Consider the following 20363-nt stretch of genomic DNA (forward strand, 5'->3'; position numbering starts at 1 on the left):
ATTATTATGCCTTTTCTCCCTGTTATGTGTGTCAAAGCAGAAATATGACATAGCTATTTAAAGTGAACCACACAACACTTAAGCATCTAGATCACAGCAGCAAAGCTGTTTTTCCTCCTTCTTCACTGAGCCTAATATTTGATTACTGTTAGTCAAATCAAGCTTTCAGGCAAATAATCTCCATTTTTTAAGTTAATGAGATGTGGTCATGTCGACAACAGCTTGCAGAAACTTTTAATTCCAGTTCCTGCAGGCTGTGCTGGCCTCTTTTACAGCAACCGCTGTATGAATGAGTCAAATTTGCCAAAATGGCTTATGTAGACAAGTGCACACTTTAAAGAGGCACTAATTAAAAATACCCACTGGTATCATAATTTAAATACCATGAAAATAAACTGTAAAAGTAGCTCAGCTACAATCTTATGGCTTTCCTTAGAGCTCGTTTACTTTAACTAGACGATGTTTTATTGCAGATGTATTTGCAGCTAAAAACAATTTTTCGTCTTGGAGGAATTCGAGATTTTGATATAATTAAACAATTTAGGCTAATATTTGTTTCACGCAAGCTATTAAGCAAGCCCCCCAGAACAAGTGCTAATTGAGAAAGATGCAAAGAAGTGGAGTGCTGAACTAAGCAGCAAATTCATACTGTTGATTTACAGCCCTATCTGCAACTTCCCCCCTCATTACAGCTCTCCCTTGCTCTCAGTCCCTGCTATAAGGCTCCCAGCTGTACTGAATCCCATTAAAACACTTTCCTTGGCTGCTATTATCTACTGCTTTCCTTAAAAAAAGAAGAAGAGGGAAAGAGAGAAAGAGAGGTGGAGCTTGGTATTATTCGCAGTGCACTTCCCTGGCTACAACTTCTCCAAAATCCCTTTTGTCTTCCTGATTTTTTGGCAAGGAACGTGAGCAGCACAGCTGTAGTGTAACAAAAGCAGACGTGAGACCGAAAAAAAAAAAAGGAAGTTGGTACTGAGAGGGTTAAACCTATTTAAGGGGTTAAATATGCAATTACCGCTGACTAAAACCAGAGAGACATATAGATAAATAGAAGAAATGAAGTCCCCAGGTTCCATTCAGAAGCCTTCATCACATTACTACCAGACAGAAAACTCTTTAAGTACCATTTTCAGATGTTAAATCATTGTTCGTGCAGCACATATTCTCGCTATTCCTGGGGGAACAATATCTGAAGACAGCGTGCTAACAAATGCAATCCAGTAAACAGGCATTTCTCCTCTTGTTGTTAGTACCTTTGTGTTGCAGCTCCCAGCTCTGTCATCCATGCCTTCGCTCGGCTTTGAAGTTAAAGTACTGAATGAGCGTTGTCATCTATTATCCAGAGTGTGCATGTAGATTATAAATAAGAAATAAAAGTGACTTTCAGTACACTGCTTTTGCATTAGCAAGTTGTCTTCTCTGTTACCTCCGCTGTCCTTCATACTTTGCTACCAACATTATATTAAAAACCTGACTTTAAGTGTTTCTTGTAGAATGAGAGACACATGCTATAAAATATGTACACAGCAGAGACAAAAGTTTTATCGAAACAAACAAGTCCGGCAGTTTAAACAGGTTCATGAGTTCAGCTTCACTAGATTGTTTAACCCTTATCTGCAGATGTCCTTCAGCCCGTGATATGTTAATTGCATCCAGTGCTTCGTTTGCATGCACGCTCCTGACAAAGCACAGCCTATTAATTACACTGGAGTTTATTTACAGAGTCCTTTTCTACTATCGATCAATTATTTATTAATATTTTCCACTGCAACAATCTCAGCGCCGTTTTTCATTTTAAGGCTAGCCTGCTGATAAGCGCTGTTATCGCACGAGTAGCCGTGCTGACCTATTTCAATTGAATCTGTTCGTACCTGGCCAGAAACCTCTTCTTTTCCATGAATGCACTGCGTCAGAGACTGAGACATATTTCTCCCACTGCTTCAGTCTGAAGGAATACAGGAGCACAGACTAGCTGCTCGTTCAGCTACAGTGGCAGAAACCTGAATCCTCCCTCCGGCTCCAGCTGATTTCCAGTGGCGAGCCAAGAACCCGACTGGGACAACCGAACTTTTAGAGCAGGGACAGCTTGATTTGAAAATGGCCATGCCTGCAGTCTGGTGTCTTAATCCACACACAGTGCCTAAATTATTCCAGTTGAGGAATAACAGAGCTGCCGGGGCCCCGAGGGGTGGTGGGCACCCAGGGGAGCATCACTGCGGGCGTGCACAGACGAAGATGCTCCGGCCAGGCAGGACGGGCTCCAGCACCGGCAGGGAGTCCTGCCAGTGGGACGCGGTGCCTCTGCCCTCCGAGCAGCACCCATGCCACTGCGGGGACCCGGGTCTCATGCCACAGCCACCCACACGTGCCTCATCACTAGTGCAAAAAAAGCTCAGGTTGGAGGGAGACCCAAACAGGGCGAAACGTGGCTGAGCTCCACGCTAGCACCGAACGAGCATCCAAAAGTCACAAAAGCCAGCGTCAGGGACAGCAAGCACAAATCCGGGCACAATACACTTCTTTTAAACAATTGCAGGACTTCCGCACCTGCTGTTAAACTCCTCTTTGCCCAGAGGAACATCCACCTCAGAGGGGCAAAGGCACACTCGTGCCTCTCTGCTTCCCTTCGCTTGCATGGTCAGCTCAAAACCTTGCCATGCGTTAATGCTTGCACGGCATCTGTGTTGTTTCGAGATGAGAGGAATAGAGAGGCAGCAAAGCTCATCTGGAAAAAGACTGGGAAAGGCTGGACCGGATAAACCGCAGGGGGACTGGCAGCGCCCTGGGTGCCGGTTGTGAAACCACGGTATCAGTCGAGACTTCCTGAAAATAAAAACAAGCCTGAGCACATTCCTCAGGACTGTTCCCTGCCTCCACGAACGGAACAGCTTTCGGGGGCAGAACAGAAGTCAGCCGGCGCTGTCGGCTTGGACAACCGTGTTTGCGGCGCGTCTGCGGTTGGATATGGCCTGGCCAGGTAAGGAAACCTGGTCAAAGCCGCCCTCTCACTTTGTCACTCCAGGTGTCTTAGATCTTTCTTTCTTTCATCCTTTTGGATAAACAGCAATGATATAAAGAGGTTCAGCACAGTCCGGGGACGTTCACTTTAATATATGGGAACCAGTCCTTTCATAAAATGCCTTTACTAAATGGTTCAAGACCCTATAAAGACCAGAGCAAAGGAGTAACGATTTTGAAGTTTTTTGCCTGCTGCCTGTCTCTGTAACACCACAAAGGAAAAAATCAGATGACAAAAAAATAGAATGGAAGAAGAGACACATATCCCTTCCTTCCTTCTACCAGGATAAGATGAAAATGTGATTGAGCTGAACAATCTTTCATTAGCAGATAGCACATCTGCAGGCAGCTCAGATAGCCTGAAGAATCCCGTTCGTCTTTCTCTTAGTTAAGGTAGCACTGGAAGAGCACAATCTCCGGGTGCAAGACAAATACCAGCAATTTGTGCTGCCGATCCCTCCATCGGTACAAACCAAGGCGTGGACCCAGGAACAGGAACCCCTCCTGCTCTGGGGAAGCATCACGTGTGGGGCCTGGCCCCATCTTAGCCCTGGAGAAAGGGGCAGCACTTCTGCATCCTGATCACTGGAGAACATCGTGGAAGACAGACTACAGCAGGAGAACAAGATCCTTCTGATGTAACATTTTTTGGCAGTGCAATCACAACCTCAACAGGTTGCACGGGGTATACCACTGCCAGAAATACAGCAAGTACCCACATCAGACACTTGGTGCAAAGTCCAAACAAATGACAACGCTAAGGATCCCGAGGTGCATTCTCAATACCTCTGAGTATTTCCTCCAACAGCAATCTTGGAGGATATTTTGCCCTGTGCATCTCTGGCCTTATAACACCTCAGTGGCATCGTCGGCCAGTGGTCACCTTTCTTCTGGTGATTCTGAGTAGGAAGACTGCAAGGGGCTAATGAGGAAAATATTGGTGTTCCTCTCCAAGAAAGATGATCAATCCTTCAACTGTTAGCTGCTGTGTCACTAAAAAAAGCAGTGTCACATTACAGGATAGCATGCCAGAGATTTCCTGAAAAGCTGCTGTGGCTTTGTTTAGACACTGTGATACTGCATGCTGAATGCCTGCTGCTTCTGGAGGTCATTCCCTGGCTACGACAGAGGAGAACATAACGGACTACTACTATTTTTTTTTTTTTCTCTGTTATGAGGGGCTACTTTTCCATCCGCTTCCTGTCCACGAAACCGAACCAGCCCAGCGCCAGTCCAGCTCCCTTACTCGGCAAGTTTGTACCTTGCCCAAGATTACTAACAAGTAAATACTCATGAGTTTCATGAGTTCATTTAACACTAGCTGTATCTTTCCAGTGCGAGGGGATCAGCTTCTAAAGACAAGATCAGAGAAGGTGAAAAGCCAGCCTCAGGAAACATGAGATCAGGTACGAAAGGGATTCATTGCTGTCAAAGCATAATTTGTCAGCTTGAGATAAACCTGAACTGCTTCATATACCAAGGATCACTAGACATTAGTTGCTTTTTATATGGCAATATGGTGCAGAGGTTTCAGAGAGAATATTGTTTTATGTTGATCATGATAAAACTCTCTGCAGCTTTGATAAAGCCTGCACACAGACTTTTCATTCAAACTAATGAGTGATACTGGCTGTTGGATGCCAAGACATGCTCTTGATGCTTTCCAATGGTACAAGTCATAACTAGGACTGAATTCAGCCTGGATAAGCAACAGTGCTACTCATCTAAGGGGTTTTGAATGATGATCCTGTTTCCCGTGTTTTCCCTGTGCACATCTGAAAAGGTACAGCGACAAAGGGAGCACCACATGTTGGCAGAGTACATCTCTTACCGCGGGGATCTCCTGGGTTCGGCTGGCTCTGAAAGAACAGTTGGCTATCACTGTAATCAGCCATCAAACAGCTCAGACCCTATGGGCTATTCATTCAGCACGGGCCTTTTGCTGCTCTGTTTTCCAACATCTGTTTCAATGCTTGTCATCTCCCTGCTTTAAACAAATGCACTGCAGATGTCTTGTCTTGTGGACGAGAGAGACTTGGCAAAGAGAGGAACGGCGGCCTCCAAGAGACGGAGGCACAGTTATGGCAGTCATTACGGGGGGTTCTGGATGGGCTCAGTGCATTCAGCATGAAATGTGTTTTATTCCCCTCTCCTTCAATCCGTCTGTTTTGTCCTTCAGATTTTAGAGGCTGATGAAGGGCTGGGATCAGGGTAAAGACTACCCTGCAGCCTACCCAGAGACATGGGGTGGATCTGGGTCTTCTCAAAGATTTATCATTGACGCAGTTAAATGGAAGACACTCATCTGCTCATCTTTTGCTCCAAGGGCAATCTGATAAAAGATGGAGATGGAGGGACATGATGTGTGGTAAAGATAGCAGTTTCTGAGATCAGATTCTGGACTGAAAACAATAGAAAAGACACTTCCTTTGGCTAATACCATGCTTCTGGAAGAAATAATAAATGAACCAGACTCACATGAAGACAAAATAGGGAGAGTTACTGTGGGCTGTCTCTGGGTGCAATCCTCTTACAGTCCCTCTTTAGCCAAATCCCGTTTGAGTCTCCACTAAGAAAACCAGTTAACTGAGACTGGCATTTCGCACTTCCAGTGAAAGCTACTTTCGCCTCTATGAATGCATGAGCTCTCTGATGTTTGGCTGGGATGAGTTATATAACAAAGTTTTGAAAATCTCAGTTTTGATTAACTTAGTTAATTGGTCCCATAGCTGTAAAGAGCCTGGAACAAGCCAAGTGATGGCTGACTGCTCTTTCTCATGGTCTGTCCTGCCCGATGAAGGAGACACAGGTACTTCTACTCTGTTTTGAAGGTCAAGTGCAGGTGACTGAGGTCACTCCAAGATGTGAGTAATCTTTTAAAACCAAGAGGAAAGATCTATTCATTGGTAGGTCTTTGACCAGAGAAAAAACAAAAGTCCTCTACTTTTGACTGTAAAGACATCTGATAGTCTCAGATGACACTTTCATACATCAGCTAGGAAAACACGGTCTTAACAAAACTACTGTATGTTGGGAATAGGCATTCATGGGTCACTGTCAAAATGGAAGGATACAGCAAATGCAATTTGAAGATACTCTTTTTTATGAACAATGCAGATGAAGGAATGGACAACTTAGCAAATCTGCAGATGATACTACACTGGGAGTGACTGAAAAGATGCTGGAGGACAGGATTAGAATCCAAAATCCTCTGGACAAAGTGGAGAAATACTCTATTTTTATTTTATTAAGGATAAGATGCTAAAATTTAGCTGGAATACCCAAACTTTGTAAATACGACAGGAAAAAAGTGACTTCACAGCACTTCTTTGGAAAAAAGTCTAGGGATTACAGTGGATTACAAATTGAACATGAGTCAACGGGGTCTGTTGCAAAAATGGCATGCACCACACACATAAACAGGACACCTAAACAGGAGTATTGCCTGCAAATCATATGATCGGAAATACTTTGTCTCTACTTGCTCCAGTAAAACTTTGGCTGCAGGATCATGCCATTTGAGCCCTGCAATTCAAGAGGGACTTAGACTGAGTGGAGAGAGTCCAAAAGAGAGTGATCAGAGTGATCACAGGTCTAGAAAATATGACTTATGAGGAGAGAACCAAGATTGTCCAAGTTCTGAGAAGACTGAGGGTACAGACATGGGAACAGCATTCAAAATGGAAAAGGATGCTGTAAAGAAAGGAGACAATCTGCTCTTACGCCTGTTACAGACTCAGCAAGAGGGAAGATATTTTACCTGCAGGATAAGCATTTTGGTTAGGTGTTGGGAAGAAGCTTTCTAATAGAAGGCTAGTTCAGCACTGGATCACCCTGCCTGGGCAGTAATGAAATCTCCATTAAAAGATACACTTACTCTGGGCTTTGGTCTGCAGAGAGAGACTGGAGGTCTGTTTTTCTAAACTGCACTAAGAAAAAGGTGAAAGACAGCAAATCCGGGCTCGTGGGCTGACCTATTCCATGGTGCGGCTGCTGCACCGAGTGAGGTCACCAGCCAACGCTAGACAAGTTACCACCACGGGCTTCTCGGTGGCCTTGGAAGGATCCCCAAAGACGAATACAGCATGTGCTTCCCTGCCCCCAGGGAAAGGCACGTATTTTTGCTTGCAGCTTATGAATCTCTGACATACAGTCCCTATGACACAGCCTTGGTAGACCATATCTTTTATTTATTATGCCTAGCAATTGTCCTTGTAATCAATTAGGAAAAAAAGCAGGTGGTCAACAGACACTCTGAAAAATAAAACCCCTCCACAAAACAAACACCATAATTTTTGAGCAAAGAAAATACTGCAAACAGAGCTAATCGCTGTGCAACCCTTATAATCCAGTCCTTGCCCGCGCTGAAAGACTCGAACCAAGTGTAAAACACTTCAAAAAGCCTCCCCGTTAACCGGAGGACTTGGTGAATCATTGCTCAAGCCAAATAAGGAGGCAGAACTGTTTTAAACTCCAAATACTTGCCCTGTTGTGAAAAGGGGCTCAAATATGCCACCTACGACTGAAATAACACGCAAGGCAGTCCCTGCGCCCGTCAATCGGGGACAGCTGTTCCAGACACCTGGAGAAAGTTTACCATTCCCGGCCTCCCGCCTGTGTACCTAAACACGACCGCAATAAAGGAAGACTTGTCAAACAGAAAATGGCCTGCTTTTAACTTGTCTATAAAATACCTACAGTTACCAGCATTTCTTTACCTTCTTGAGTATTATGTTCAATAATATTAATAGGCTCATATTTACCGTATCTTAAAAGCTAACAATCCCACTGCCGGCACTAATTAAAAAGACAAGAAACTGAAAGGCAGTAGTAGATTATTTCTTCAATATGGATTCATTCCTAGATTTAATAAAACTTGCTTTAGTGTTATAACCTTACATTTGTTTCAAGAACACTATAAAAGGTAAGTCTGCGTTTTGTTTATTGACTTGGAGGGTTTTTCTTTCAGGTTTGTAATACAGCATTAAAACTATCAGAAGGCGACTAAGTAGACTGTTTTTGCTGAACAAAACACTGTTCCTGCTACCCAAATGGCCTGTTTGTGATGATGGCTGTGAGTCAAAAAGCCAGGTTGCAGTGGGAGTGAAGCAGGGCTCGTTCTACTATCAGAAACATTACTCAACTACTGGAGAAAAATAAAGGTAGGCACTCAATTCCCAACAGACTGCTTTGGGAATGGGTTAGGTTTAGGTGTAACTAACCCCCTGTGCCCTTACAAAAAGCACTTCACGCGTGGCTACAACCAAGTACGACAGACTGGCACTGCCTATCTTTCAACTTCTTGATGGTACAAGCTAATTTTCATTGAAAGACTCTACCTATTCCTGACCTATTCCTCATTTTCCTGCACCATGATAAAGAACCTCCCAAACTGCACTTACAGAACCGGTGACAACTCATCATGAAAGTAATAATGCCAGACAGAGCAGCACCTTATCCAGTGCATCCATCAAAAAGGTCCTAGACTTTCCAACAAAATCCAGATATAGTTGCTTTCCATACACACCTAGTTTTCTTTTCTCTGAATTTTATGAGAAGGACTGACCTGTTACAAAAGTGGGTACATAATGCATTACAGCAAAGCAAAGATACACTACAGCCACTCTTCCAAAACCAGAGGTTTTTCTCTGCTAGAAAACCTTCAGATCAAGTGTCCCCTTTCAGCAGAGGGCCAGCAAAAGCCTCTTGGAGGCAGCCGAAACATACTTTGAGGTCCTGAGTGCTACAAAAAATTCCCCCATGTATGAGAATTACAGTGTATTTTACTTCGTAACAAGTTCCATTTAATGTTCCTCATGTCTATCTGACCTTTCCCCTCAAGTGAATCACTTAATTATGTGGAAACAAAAATATGAAAGGATGATGGTTTAACAACAGAAGCGCCCTAGCTTCCTTTCTGAGAGAGCAGCCAAAAACCCCCCAAAGTTCTGGGTCTGCTGCTGATTAAGGATGACGTCCGGTACGAGGGAAGATCCACCCAAGCCTCTGCCTACACAACCCTGGTGAGCAGCACAGGACCCTAACCCTGCTGGGATTTTAACAAATATCTGATTGATTACAACAAAAAGGAGGAAAAGGCTTGAATGTCAGATAGTCAGTGATCCTGCTACATTTTACTAGTGTTGCAGTTCTTTCCTGGCACTATTCTTTTGGTATTGGTGATATAACAAGCCATTTTTAAGGAAAACTTAGTTTGAGCATATCAGCAGCAACCACATTCCTTCAGCTTGCTCTAATTCAAGCAGACAAGATTTTCTTCCCTTTCTTTCCTGCACTTAATTTCCAGGTACAGTTTACTAAAGGCTGAAATCTCACCTGAACTTTGGCAAGTCTTTTAACAAAAAAAAAAAAGAAAAATAAACAAATATTTGGCTAAGTGGCCCACAGCAAATTGCGTAATGCCAGTTAAAAGTTGTGTTTTTTTAAGTATCATCCCCAGAGGTTTTATCTGAAATGAAATCCTGATTACTTCAGATTCTGGAGGCAAACTGTGACCTTGCTCTGCATCTCTACATTTAAAACATTCATGTTGTGCCCCTCAATAATGATGCTGCTTGCTAGAGAAGAACAAAATGCTTCCAAAAATTCAATTATTCCCATGAAAAGAATGCCCCAAACATGTATAGAAGAACTAGTCCTAAGTAAGTTCAGCTTGGAAACCTGATAAAAAGAAGCTACCCAAAATTGGAAATAAAATGCTCTATCAAGCAAAAATGAGCCATCTCCAACTTTGCAGCTCTCTTCTGTATGCCAGTATGCCCAGCGATCTCTCTTTCTGTAATAATCCCAGTTCTCAATCCTTATGGTCTTTAAATAAGAATCTGGATTATGTCAACACCCCGAAGACAAGAAATCGTATCTGTTTCTCGCCTCTTTTTCCTCACTTTGTCTTGGAGCACGGACTTCTTTGGGGGACTGTGGGTGAGGAGGAGAACTACACCAGTGGGTTTTGCAACACACTGCCAGATAGATTAAACAGCCTAACTCTCTCCAGCCTTCACTTTACAACCCTTACTTTCAGTAACCCCTCCCAAAAAAGAATCTTTTAAAGGAAAAGAAGAAATATCCCAACTTGTAATAAAGCTGGCACTTGCCCCAGGTTTCAGAAACTTCTGAGACATGACACTGATGTTACAGACACAATATATAGCTTTTACAGGAAAAACAATGACATTGCACTATTTAAAACAGGTTGCAAATACATTTTCCTGTGTTGAAAATGTAGTGAGCATGGCTAACAAAGCACAGATCGCAGCAGCAATACAAGCAACACCAATCTTGTAAAACTGCAATTATTAAATGCCACTGTTCATGCTAAGCATCCAAAAATTATCTTCCGCTATTTTTTTTTAATTAATGGAATGCTATACAGTCAAAAAAGCTCACGAAATGAACTGTGTTCAGGAGCTTTGCCCCTTCCCGCATATGCCAATCTTTATTTACGATATTACTGTTGCAAATCACAACAGCAGCGTTGATGTGCCTTGCCCTTGCTGCGATACCCAGCGGAGCGCCGCAGCAGAAAGCACGTAACGCACGAAGAGCAAACGGCGGCCTTGGGTTCTCGTCTCACTTAGAAGTATTCCAGTTAGGCACATGCTTAAGCATCCTGCGACACAGAGACCACCATGAAGAACAGCTCCACGTGAATTAGAGACAACTTCACACCTCAATAGGCATGGCATTGCTTGAAGTTTGCTGTGCTGCTTATTAGCTAACCTGTAGCATAAAGATCAATGGAGGAGGAACAGTCTCTAATAATTTTAATGACATCGATCACTTGAAATAGGTATTTAATTCATATCTCATATCCGCTGAGCTTCTTTCCTGGTGCATACATGTGCTGGATGCTTTAAAACACTCCTTTGCGGCATTTCCCTAAACAGACCTCCTGAACGGGTAACTTCTCTGCTCATGAGTAAGCATAAGCAAACAGAAGGGAGAGCGCACGCCTACGAGAACAGCGAGGAGCAAGCACTTCATGGGTGAACTTTCCCATGAGATGCAAGGTTAAAAAACAAACCAGCAAACGTTTCCAAAGTTACCTCTCCTTAAAGAGCCCATATAAACCTAAGCGATTACTGAGTGATTTTAATTTACAAGTGAAAGTAAAACCAGTCACTGTAAAAAAATAAAATAAAATACAGAAATAGGCATCTATAGTCCAAGGAAGACTTCTGGATTCAGACGGGCACATAATCCAGGTAATTAGATGTCTAATGACCCAGCTTCTGCATGTACACGCTTGTACACACACAGAAATGCACAACTCTGGCAGCCAATGTCAAGGTGCTCTGAAAACTTAAGATTTATGCAGTTATTTATCAAAGACCTTAGAAGCAAAATAAAACGAAAATAAGGCAAAAAAAAATAAAGCTCAGCAGCTGCAACAAAGTGGTAGTTTCCCCTTACTCTTCAACAGTTAGAGGAAATTTAAGGCTTGTTGATGTCAATAAGTAGTTATAACAAAGACATTAGTAATAGCGAAGACGGAGAATGCTGCGCGAATGTTCCCAGCATGGTTCATTGACAAGAGACCTAAAAATTGAATTACTAAGAAAAAAAATCACTGATTCTAAAATCCAGGCAAGGTAGCCAGCCTATGTTAAAACTTCGTTAATTTTTCCAGCACTGCTTCATTCCTAAGCTCTCAGAGCTACAGCTTTTCCATCGAAAAGCAAAAGACATTTTACGCACAATTTTCCTTCTGCTAGAAAGAGGTATATTGTGCCCTTCAGTGAACATAAAATTGATATTACCATCTCTTAGTTTATATCTCACTACTTAACCTTCAGATTAAAAGTTATTAGATTTGAATGACTACAAAGACGTCATGTCACCTTCCGTTCAGTGTTGGGAGATGGAGAACTTGGGGGGAAACTATGAATGATAAAAGCACAAAGTTACTAGGAGTGTAAAGTCATTTTTTCAGATTCGCCATTGAAACAGCACACGCTCTAAAAACGCTGTGATCTTTTCGTACTGTTACTGTAATCATCAATTATCCGTGTGCTACAATACAAAATCAGACACAATCCCAATAACCTGTATGTAGCTTAATCTATACTCTCAAATGGCTCTTTCAATAGCAACAGCAGTTTAATAATTAGGCCTTGTGTCTCTTTGGACAAAATGACTCAACACGCACACTCCCTTAAAGTCTAACAAACAAATTTGGTCTAACCCAGTTATGTCAATATGAAACAAAGACTTTATCTTCGATCTCGTTTAGCAGTTTTGTTCTAAAGAGATAAGTCCATATCATGATCAATGGGACCATAAAACTCCTGATGCAGTTTGTAACCCCTCCCCATGGCTTGTTGAAATAAGATGAAACCCAGCAAACTAAAAAATATATATAGAGAGAGAGCATTACTTTCCTCTCCCCACGAAACACTCAGAATTCTCTCTAGTCTAATCTTCTTTTCGATCCATCAAATTAAAGCAGCCTCTCAACAACATACCAAATCACCCCTTTCTTTTACATGTTCTTCTTCTCTGGACGCAAACAAAATCTGCAGAAACCACATATTCCCTCTGGAATTGGCTTTCTTCAGCCTAACACTTCACATCTCAGCATTTCTCAAAGCCACTGCTGCCAAAGGGCCAAACTGTGACATCTTCACATTGATACCACAGACTGCAACTGAAGCCAGTGAGACCAACTGTGAAGAAATGATTGACGTGGACCCAGATACCAGAATCTAGTCCACAGTTTCTGATGCGTATGAAACATGCTTTTTATCTCCCACATAAATAAAATAATAAAAGCTGCATTCTTCATTTGTGTGGAATAAAGGTGTAGAAGGTACAGAACAGGATGCACTGAAAATACGATATATAACACTCAAATCTTATTCAAGGAAAAAAATTTCTTTCCTTATTTTGTGGACACCTGGCAAACATGGTATTACCTAAAACCTTCAGAAAGTTTAAAGTGATACTTTGTAATTACAGTATAGTTCAGTTCAAAGACAAAGCGAAGGAAAGAAGCTCTCTTACATAAAGCTCAATTCTTTAAATAAACTTCCTTCTTGTTTCTCTCTGTACCAGTTGCATTTATATTGCTGTTCTAGTTTGTCATAAACATAGTCACCTTGTAACCCTTTTTATCAAGTAATCTATGCACTACCTAAAAGTACACTACACTTCATCAGACAAGCTATAGGTTTACATTATACAAACATTCCAATTCTGCCTGCTCAGCGCAGATTGTCAATAAATGCAAGCAGTTGCAAAACAGCAATGTGTGTTTTTTTCCTTAAGAGAACACTGATATGAGCCTGCCAGTTCTGCAAAATAAACTCTTTGCAATCTCTGCAGCTAATCTGTCAACAAATTACTGTTAAAGTCATACCTCCTAAAAAGTTCAAAAGCATTCTGGATTAAACAAAAGACACTGAGTTTTATACTCGTGGGGCAGTACTTGAAGTTTTGGTATCAAAGTGGATCCTTCTATTGATGTGGAGAGGTTTGTTTTTCTGCCACCACTCAACACAGCTTTTTGTGTCTTGCTCTGATATACTGGAATTCAACTTTATATTCATCCTCTTTATTCCATTCACATTTTTGCTTCTCTACTAATAACGTGAAGAACACTTTAATGAATAGTCCCATGGATAAAAATAAATCACAATACATAATATTTATTTTATAAACTTAAAAAGAGAACTGACTAGGACTGAAGCATCAAACCCCCTATCTGAGCAGACGTCAGAAACCACTGAAGCAACCGAAGCTGTGATCACGGACATTAAAAGGCCGTTTGTCCCCATGAGTCTTTATTTATTCCTCCTCGGCAGGCAAGAGTCGCCCCATCATCGCAGGCTTTGTGTGGGAGCTTCCCTTGCTCAGCACGCCCTTCTGCCCGTGGCTCACCCTGCTGCCCCTTCTGCACCTCCCAGATGTTTGTTGTGAGCCAACAGATGTTGTGGAGCGCTCTGGGGCCCCGGCTGGTGTGGGTCCCTTGGGGGCAAGCTCCAGGGCCCCGTTCCCGGACCCCACGCCAAGGGCTGGGTGCAGGTCTCGCCAAGCAGCCTGCTGACCACGGCGACCATCACGCTTATCTCAGGGCACCCAAACCCCGCCAATCCCACCTATTTCTGACATGACCCGTTCATTCCCCTGGAGCTGGGAGGGAATCTCTTGCATCCCTCAGGAGGTGCCAAAATACTGTGCCAAAGAGTCTTCCTTCCCTTTTAGACTGGTTCTGGTGGTGACTCCCAAACCTATCTCCATTTCTATGCACCCCTTCTACAGATGTGCCGTTCCCAGGGGTCACCTGCACTGCTTCTGCTCACTTTGGAAAGTATCTTACTTCATGATTACAAACATAAACATCAACTGAAGCGATTTGTCTTCACTGTATATTGCAGAACTGGCCCCCAAATTTGCTATTCCCAGCTAACAGTACATTTTACAAGATTCCTAATGCAAAAATAATTTAGCATCGCTCTCGGTCTTCTTGCACAGCAGAATCACCCTAAGATGACATGGAAAGGGCAAAACTCGTCCTACAAGTCATCCCTGCACTTGCTACAAGACAGCTCACATTGCATATTATTCCTTCAAACATATGAACATCTCTGATGCTCCATATTTTTCCATGATAAAATATTTACAAGTCTGTGAACTTATTAAAGCTTCCTAAAAAAACTGGAAGTGTTTGTTTCCCTTTCTCAGAGTAGCAAAACAGTCCTCAAAAATTCATAAAATTAACAAAAAAAGTGAATAAAAATTCAGTACCGATGCTTTATATAAGCCATTATGCGTCCATGTTTCTCTGCTCAACCGTGTTCATCATGGGAATACATAACTAACCAGAACAGCGAGGCTCAAACTACCCGCCGCTGATTTTCTTCCGACAAAACAAGCACCAGGTGGCAAAAAGAAAAGATTTGAATGAAATGCTCTTAAGAAATAGCTGTTTAATTCAGAACCCATTCATTTGTATTGAAGAAGCGTTTTGTAGAACGCATTCTGTTAAGTGACCTGAGAGCATATGTTGTATATGGAGAAACATCTAAACATTATGCTCCATGTTGTATGTGTATCTGTAAATGCTTGCATTAGCTGTCTGAAAACAACGGGCTTTTTTTCTTTTCAGCATTTAAAAATATTTTCCAAACACAAAGATTGATATTTTTATGCAGCTTTGACTGCCCTTTTGTTATTATCAGGGGTTTTTTTTAAGTAAGTGTTGCAAACTTTGCAATCAACTTGCTTTTAGAAAAGAAAACTCCACGGAAAAGTTACTCATCAAAACCAATTAGCAGCAGGATTCAAACAGAGAACGCAAAGGTCTTTTGCAAACTTGGAGAAAAGCAAGTTAACTGAACATATTTATTGTTCTGGCAGAGGCGGAGGATAAATAAACTATATGCTAAAATCTGCGTTCTGTGCAAGCACGCCGTAAAGCAATCCGGCGAACCGGTGGCGAGAAGTCGTCACCGAAGGGCTGCGTGTTTCTGATCTATAGTACGCTATAGGTTGTGCGTGTGTGTGCATGTGCACATGCGCACCTCTCTCTTTTTCTCTCCACACAAGGAGGGGAAACAGCGGCACTGGAAAATCCCACAGTCCTCGCGCGGAGGACACACTGCGACCACCTCGTCGTCGCACGACCGAGCCTTTTTCAGGGGAGAGACCATTGTGTCGAACGTTATTTTACTCTTCCCACTTTGCGTCGACTGTCCTATATTAATCAAAGCTGTAACCCCTGTTGTCTTTGCACTACGAATCAGAATGTGCCCCTGGCGAAGAACGAGGGAAAAGTCAACAGGAATTAAGTTTCAGTGCAACTGTTTACTCAACTGTGGCCTGCAGTTATTGAAATTTTATCCGTGGTTTTGTGTGACTACTGCAGTAATGAATTCAGCATGGCTGTGATTTTCTCACTGATGGTATTCTCACTTCAAGCAAAAACCTGTAGGATGAAAATGACTGAAACAACCAAAGGCTGTGCATTTAGCATCATCCATTTCTCCGGCCTGTTTAATTACGGCAGCTTTCTCTCCTAGATTGGCAAACGGGCTCCCTCGCTCCTTTTCAAGCCATCGATTTGCCTTGTTTTTGACTGCAGGTTTTTCTTCACCACAACAACCTGCTAGAAAGATCACTGTACACTTAGGAGAGTCTTAACCAGCTGCCAGTCACTGATTTAAAAGGTTTTAAGACTGCTTATTGCATGAGAGGAACCGAGGGTTAGGCAGAAGCGCATTCACGACGGCTCTACCGCAGCTTTTGTTCCCAAACACGCCAGTGATGCATGCCCAGCAGCTTGCTGCAAAATTTCCTACGAGGCTTTCAAAATTTTGTCAGGGAAAAGAAAGCAACCAAATATGTTATATAGATAATTTACACTGGAGAACTTAGTCACTTCCCAGAAAATACAATAATTAAAACACAAAGGGAAAACGTTAATACATAATTTTGTCCTGATTCTTCCACAGCGAAAACAGTCCTGACGCATGATTAATTTATTTATTTCTTCTGCAGTTTTGCTGCGGTAGATACCCCCGCAAACTTTTTCACTAATAGAAAACATTCTGTTGATACAGGTTGCTAGGTTATATTAAAATTTGTTGCAAAAACAAAACTTCACATTAGTGTATTTTCCACCCCGTGACATATTTTGGAAACCAGTTATTTGTACACAGCGGTTCGCCCCATCACAGCCACCAGGCACATGCAGGCAGCGGAAGAGAGCTCTGATCTTTGCATCTTTCCAGGGAATGCCTGAAAACGATCCCTGGAAGAAAAATCTAACATTTCCCTTTACATTACGATTGCAATCCTCTGCAGACAACGATGTAAGGAATGTCGTCAGCAAGTCCTAAAAGCATCCCCCGACTGGCAAATACGAAGGTTTCTAAGGGTTAAAGGCTCTGTGCTTTTGCTGTAAGTAGGAAATTCGTAATATATGTTACAGTACCTGCTGTTGCTGAAGATGTGCTAAATCTGCAGCCCCAATTTCAACTGAAGGTGTCTCGCCGTTTGATCTCACTTCCCGCAGGCTGCACTCTAGTAAATGGTTGCCACCGCTCGCTCCATTCTGAATGGCTGAACCGTTACTTTTTGTCTCAGTCCCAGATTCTTGCATCATGACTCAAAAACCTGAAATAATTTAGGGGAGGGGAAAGAAAAAAAAAAAGCAGCTGTTAAAACAGTTGCTGTATATAAGGAGACATGCCCTGTTTTAAATCCTGCCAAAACTGTAAACATTTGTCATTTCCCTTCATACGATTTATCTTTCATTAATGGTTCATGCTACTAGTTTATGTTTACTTATCTGTTGGTACAGCTATAATTTTAGTAAGTAAGTTCTGTCCTAAATATAGTGTTATTTGCTCAACATCTTTTTTCCCTTAGAGAAAAAAAATGTTTTTGAACGAACACACAGAATCCATAATTAAATTTCTCTGGTTACATCTGGATGCTTTTCTTCAAAACCAGTGAGTCATGCTTTGCAACGTACTATGGACAATATCAAAAATTTGATATACAGTACGTAGGTGCCGACAGGTGAAGCAGAGCAGCCACTATTTCAGTTTCCATTCACACCATGATACTGCTAAATTAGCACCTTTTAGTCCTATGATCTAAATAAGGGCAATTTAGTCTGCGTCCCCGAGGTGCTGAGCACCACCAGTTTTCCCTTGGAGCAACCTCTCTGCATGCTAGAGTTCATTCGGCTGATCCCAGAACGAGGTCTTTTGGGTAAATTCCTTGGCTACAGATCTGGTCTGACTTCGCACATGCCTTAGCACTAAGGCACCGCAAGTGAAGAGGCTCCTGAATTATTTTCAATAAACCGTGTATTTGGCTAAACACCGTCTTCCTATTCACGGCTACTCCCAGGCAGCCAGGGTGGCTGCTAACTGTGGATTCCCATCCCTGGGCGCTTCACAACGCCGCCCGGATAAATCCCGTCAGCTGGTCGCTGGCTGCAGAGCGAGGATGAGGACGACCCCACTGCTGCCCTGAGGTCCTGGCCTTCACGGGCCTTTCTCTGGCAGTGCTTGTGAGCAACTAGACCCCCAAACAAGGCAAATTTGCCTGTTTTCAGCTGCAAACCTTTCCCTCTGAAATGTTTTTATGAGTTGTTTTATAGCCATTTCCACCCGCTAAGCGCCAAGTTACAGAATTAAGATGTTATTAACCTAATCTTCTGCTGACCCATCCTTCCTTCCCTTCGTGCCCTTCTTCTCCCTCACCACCCACCTCTCACCAGCACCCACACCAGGTCACGCTGGCCGTGGCAGGGACCACCACCACCACCACCACGCAGAGCAGACCAGCCCTTTGGTCAGCACTAAAGCAGCAAGGTGCCTTTCCAGCATCACTCCCCCTCTACAGAACTCCTTGAAAGGAGCCAGGGAGAAAGTCTTGCCTCCCTGCAACACGCTCCACCAACATACAACCATTTCCAACCCACGGCCCTGAGGCAAAACACTGCCTACAATGTCACCAGGAGGCAACTGCCAAATTGCACTTTGAAGAGGAAAGCATGGGTGCTGCTGGAAGGTGTTCCTGGCCTGGTGTGAGGCCAGATCCAGTGGGGAGGATGACAGAGGGTAAGTCAAGCAGCATACCCAGAGACTCTGTACTAACTCATCTCACGCACACTCTTAACGTGAGCCAAACGCCTTTGCACACGGTCGCTAACTTGGAAAGCAAGTTGCTTCACCCGAGAGAGAGCTTGGAGTGCTCCCACCCGGCGATTCCCAGGCAGCAACTGCTGTGCCATAAATTCACGCTCTGCACTACCCCGCTGTAACTCCCCTACGGAGACCAGCCTCACATTTACATGAGCAGTTCAGAAAAGCAGATCACTTGATCGGTTGCTTTTGGAAACGAAAAGTTCATATTCAAGGAGGAACCTGTTAGAAGTCAGTAACTCCACTCCAATTCAGAAGGAACAAGAAAAATCCCCTCTTCCAGCACATAAGGGAAAAAATCAGGAAAGGAGAGAGAAAGCAATGCATTGCTAATGGAAAAGTACGAGGGGAAAGTACTTTCCCCAGGAATTTCACGCCAGTGTAACCGGGAGCCCTCGGCCACCTAAGGCACAACGCTCGCTGGAGACGACGGTTCTCCCTTCCAGCGTCAGCTCAGAGCAGGCAGCCGCTTCCACGCGCGCTGCCAGAGCGGCCTCGCTGCCAGCCGGAGGTGACATCCAACGTGAAACCCCGCGTACTGTTCGGCTCGGCGTAGGGGCCCGCTCCCGCTGAACGCACAAATACCGGGCCGCTTCTTAATTTGGTACCTTCATACTGATGACCCATACGGCCGGTAATCACAATGTCACCGCTGAGAAGCAGCGGACTAACGAGGGCTTCGTCGCCACCAAGCACTCCTTTCTGATCCACGCTGGAGGCAGGGTGAGCCACTCATTAGCCGGACCCCGCTCCAGCCGTGAAGGCAGCTATTCACGCTGCCTGCCGTCCAAGCGCAGCGAAGGTGGTGGGACAGATTCAAACGTTCCGATTACATTTAAATAAATTTCAGCTGGGCTATGGAAACTTCTTTCAAACTGTTTTGTGAAATCTTCGAATTATGCAAAGAGACAAAAGGGCTTGGGGGCTCATTATAATGCTTCTGTCAACTCCCTTGTAAAAGCTTCAGAGATCTAAACTAACCCCAAACGCTTTTTGGTTTTAACGTGATCCAGTTCTGACACAGATGGAGCATGGTGTGTTTCTCATTTTCGGCACTATAAGGAAACCTCACAAACATGGTAAGGTCTAAATAACTGTTTACTCCACCCATGTAACGTACAGCACTGGATTACCTGTACGGTAGTGATTGCACAGTACAGGTTGCTTCAGAAATGCAGAAAGGAGGGAGAACCTCCCGACAGCTCACCAATTAGTCAAAGGGACACCATGCAATTCTTACATGCTACATTACAAAAAGGATACATCGCTTTTAACCAGAGATAAATCAAAAAGAAAGAACTGATATAATTCTTTTCCTTCCATCTAAATTTGGGGTCAAGCCTCAACTGGTGTAAATGGGTTTTTACATTAATTTGTCTCTGCTGAAGATCTGGAGTAGGATGAACATGTATGATTGGGTTAGCAAGTTAAATTCAGACTCATCTCTTTGACCGCTATGATATCTGATGGCAAACGGGGGATGGCACATCATCAACACGCGTCATGCTGAGAAGGTCCTAGCATGGACCAAGCTGACTGAGGAAAGACATCCTAAAGAACTGGTAGGAGAGGCCCTCAGGTGATACCACAGTGGAAAGAGATGCAAAAGCAAACACGTGCCTAAAGAATAAAGGAGGACATTTTGTTTTCAAACACTTCCAA

At 43.3% G+C, this 20363-nt stretch overlaps 1 protein-coding gene across 14 annotated transcripts in view; it reads right to left on the reverse strand.

Annotated features, from left to right (window-relative positions):
- Positions 1–20363, reverse strand: part of FOXP1 (forkhead box P1) — a 376121-nt gene that overhangs the window by 138549 nt on the left and 217209 nt on the right. For all 14 annotated transcript variants that reach the window (XM_064519202.1, XM_064519196.1, XM_064519200.1 and 11 more), the window contains one exon: positions 16976–17157. In XM_064519202.1, the coding sequence (XP_064375272.1) occupies positions 16976–17146 (171 nt within the window). In that variant the 5' untranslated portion in view covers positions 17147–17157. The remainder of the gene's footprint in view (positions 1–16975; positions 17158–20363) is intronic.

This window comes from Dromaius novaehollandiae, chromosome 12 (assembly GCF_036370855.1).
Source record: "Dromaius novaehollandiae isolate bDroNov1 chromosome 12, bDroNov1.hap1, whole genome shotgun sequence".
NCBI lineage: Eukaryota > Metazoa > Chordata > Aves > Casuariiformes > Dromaiidae > Dromaius > Dromaius novaehollandiae.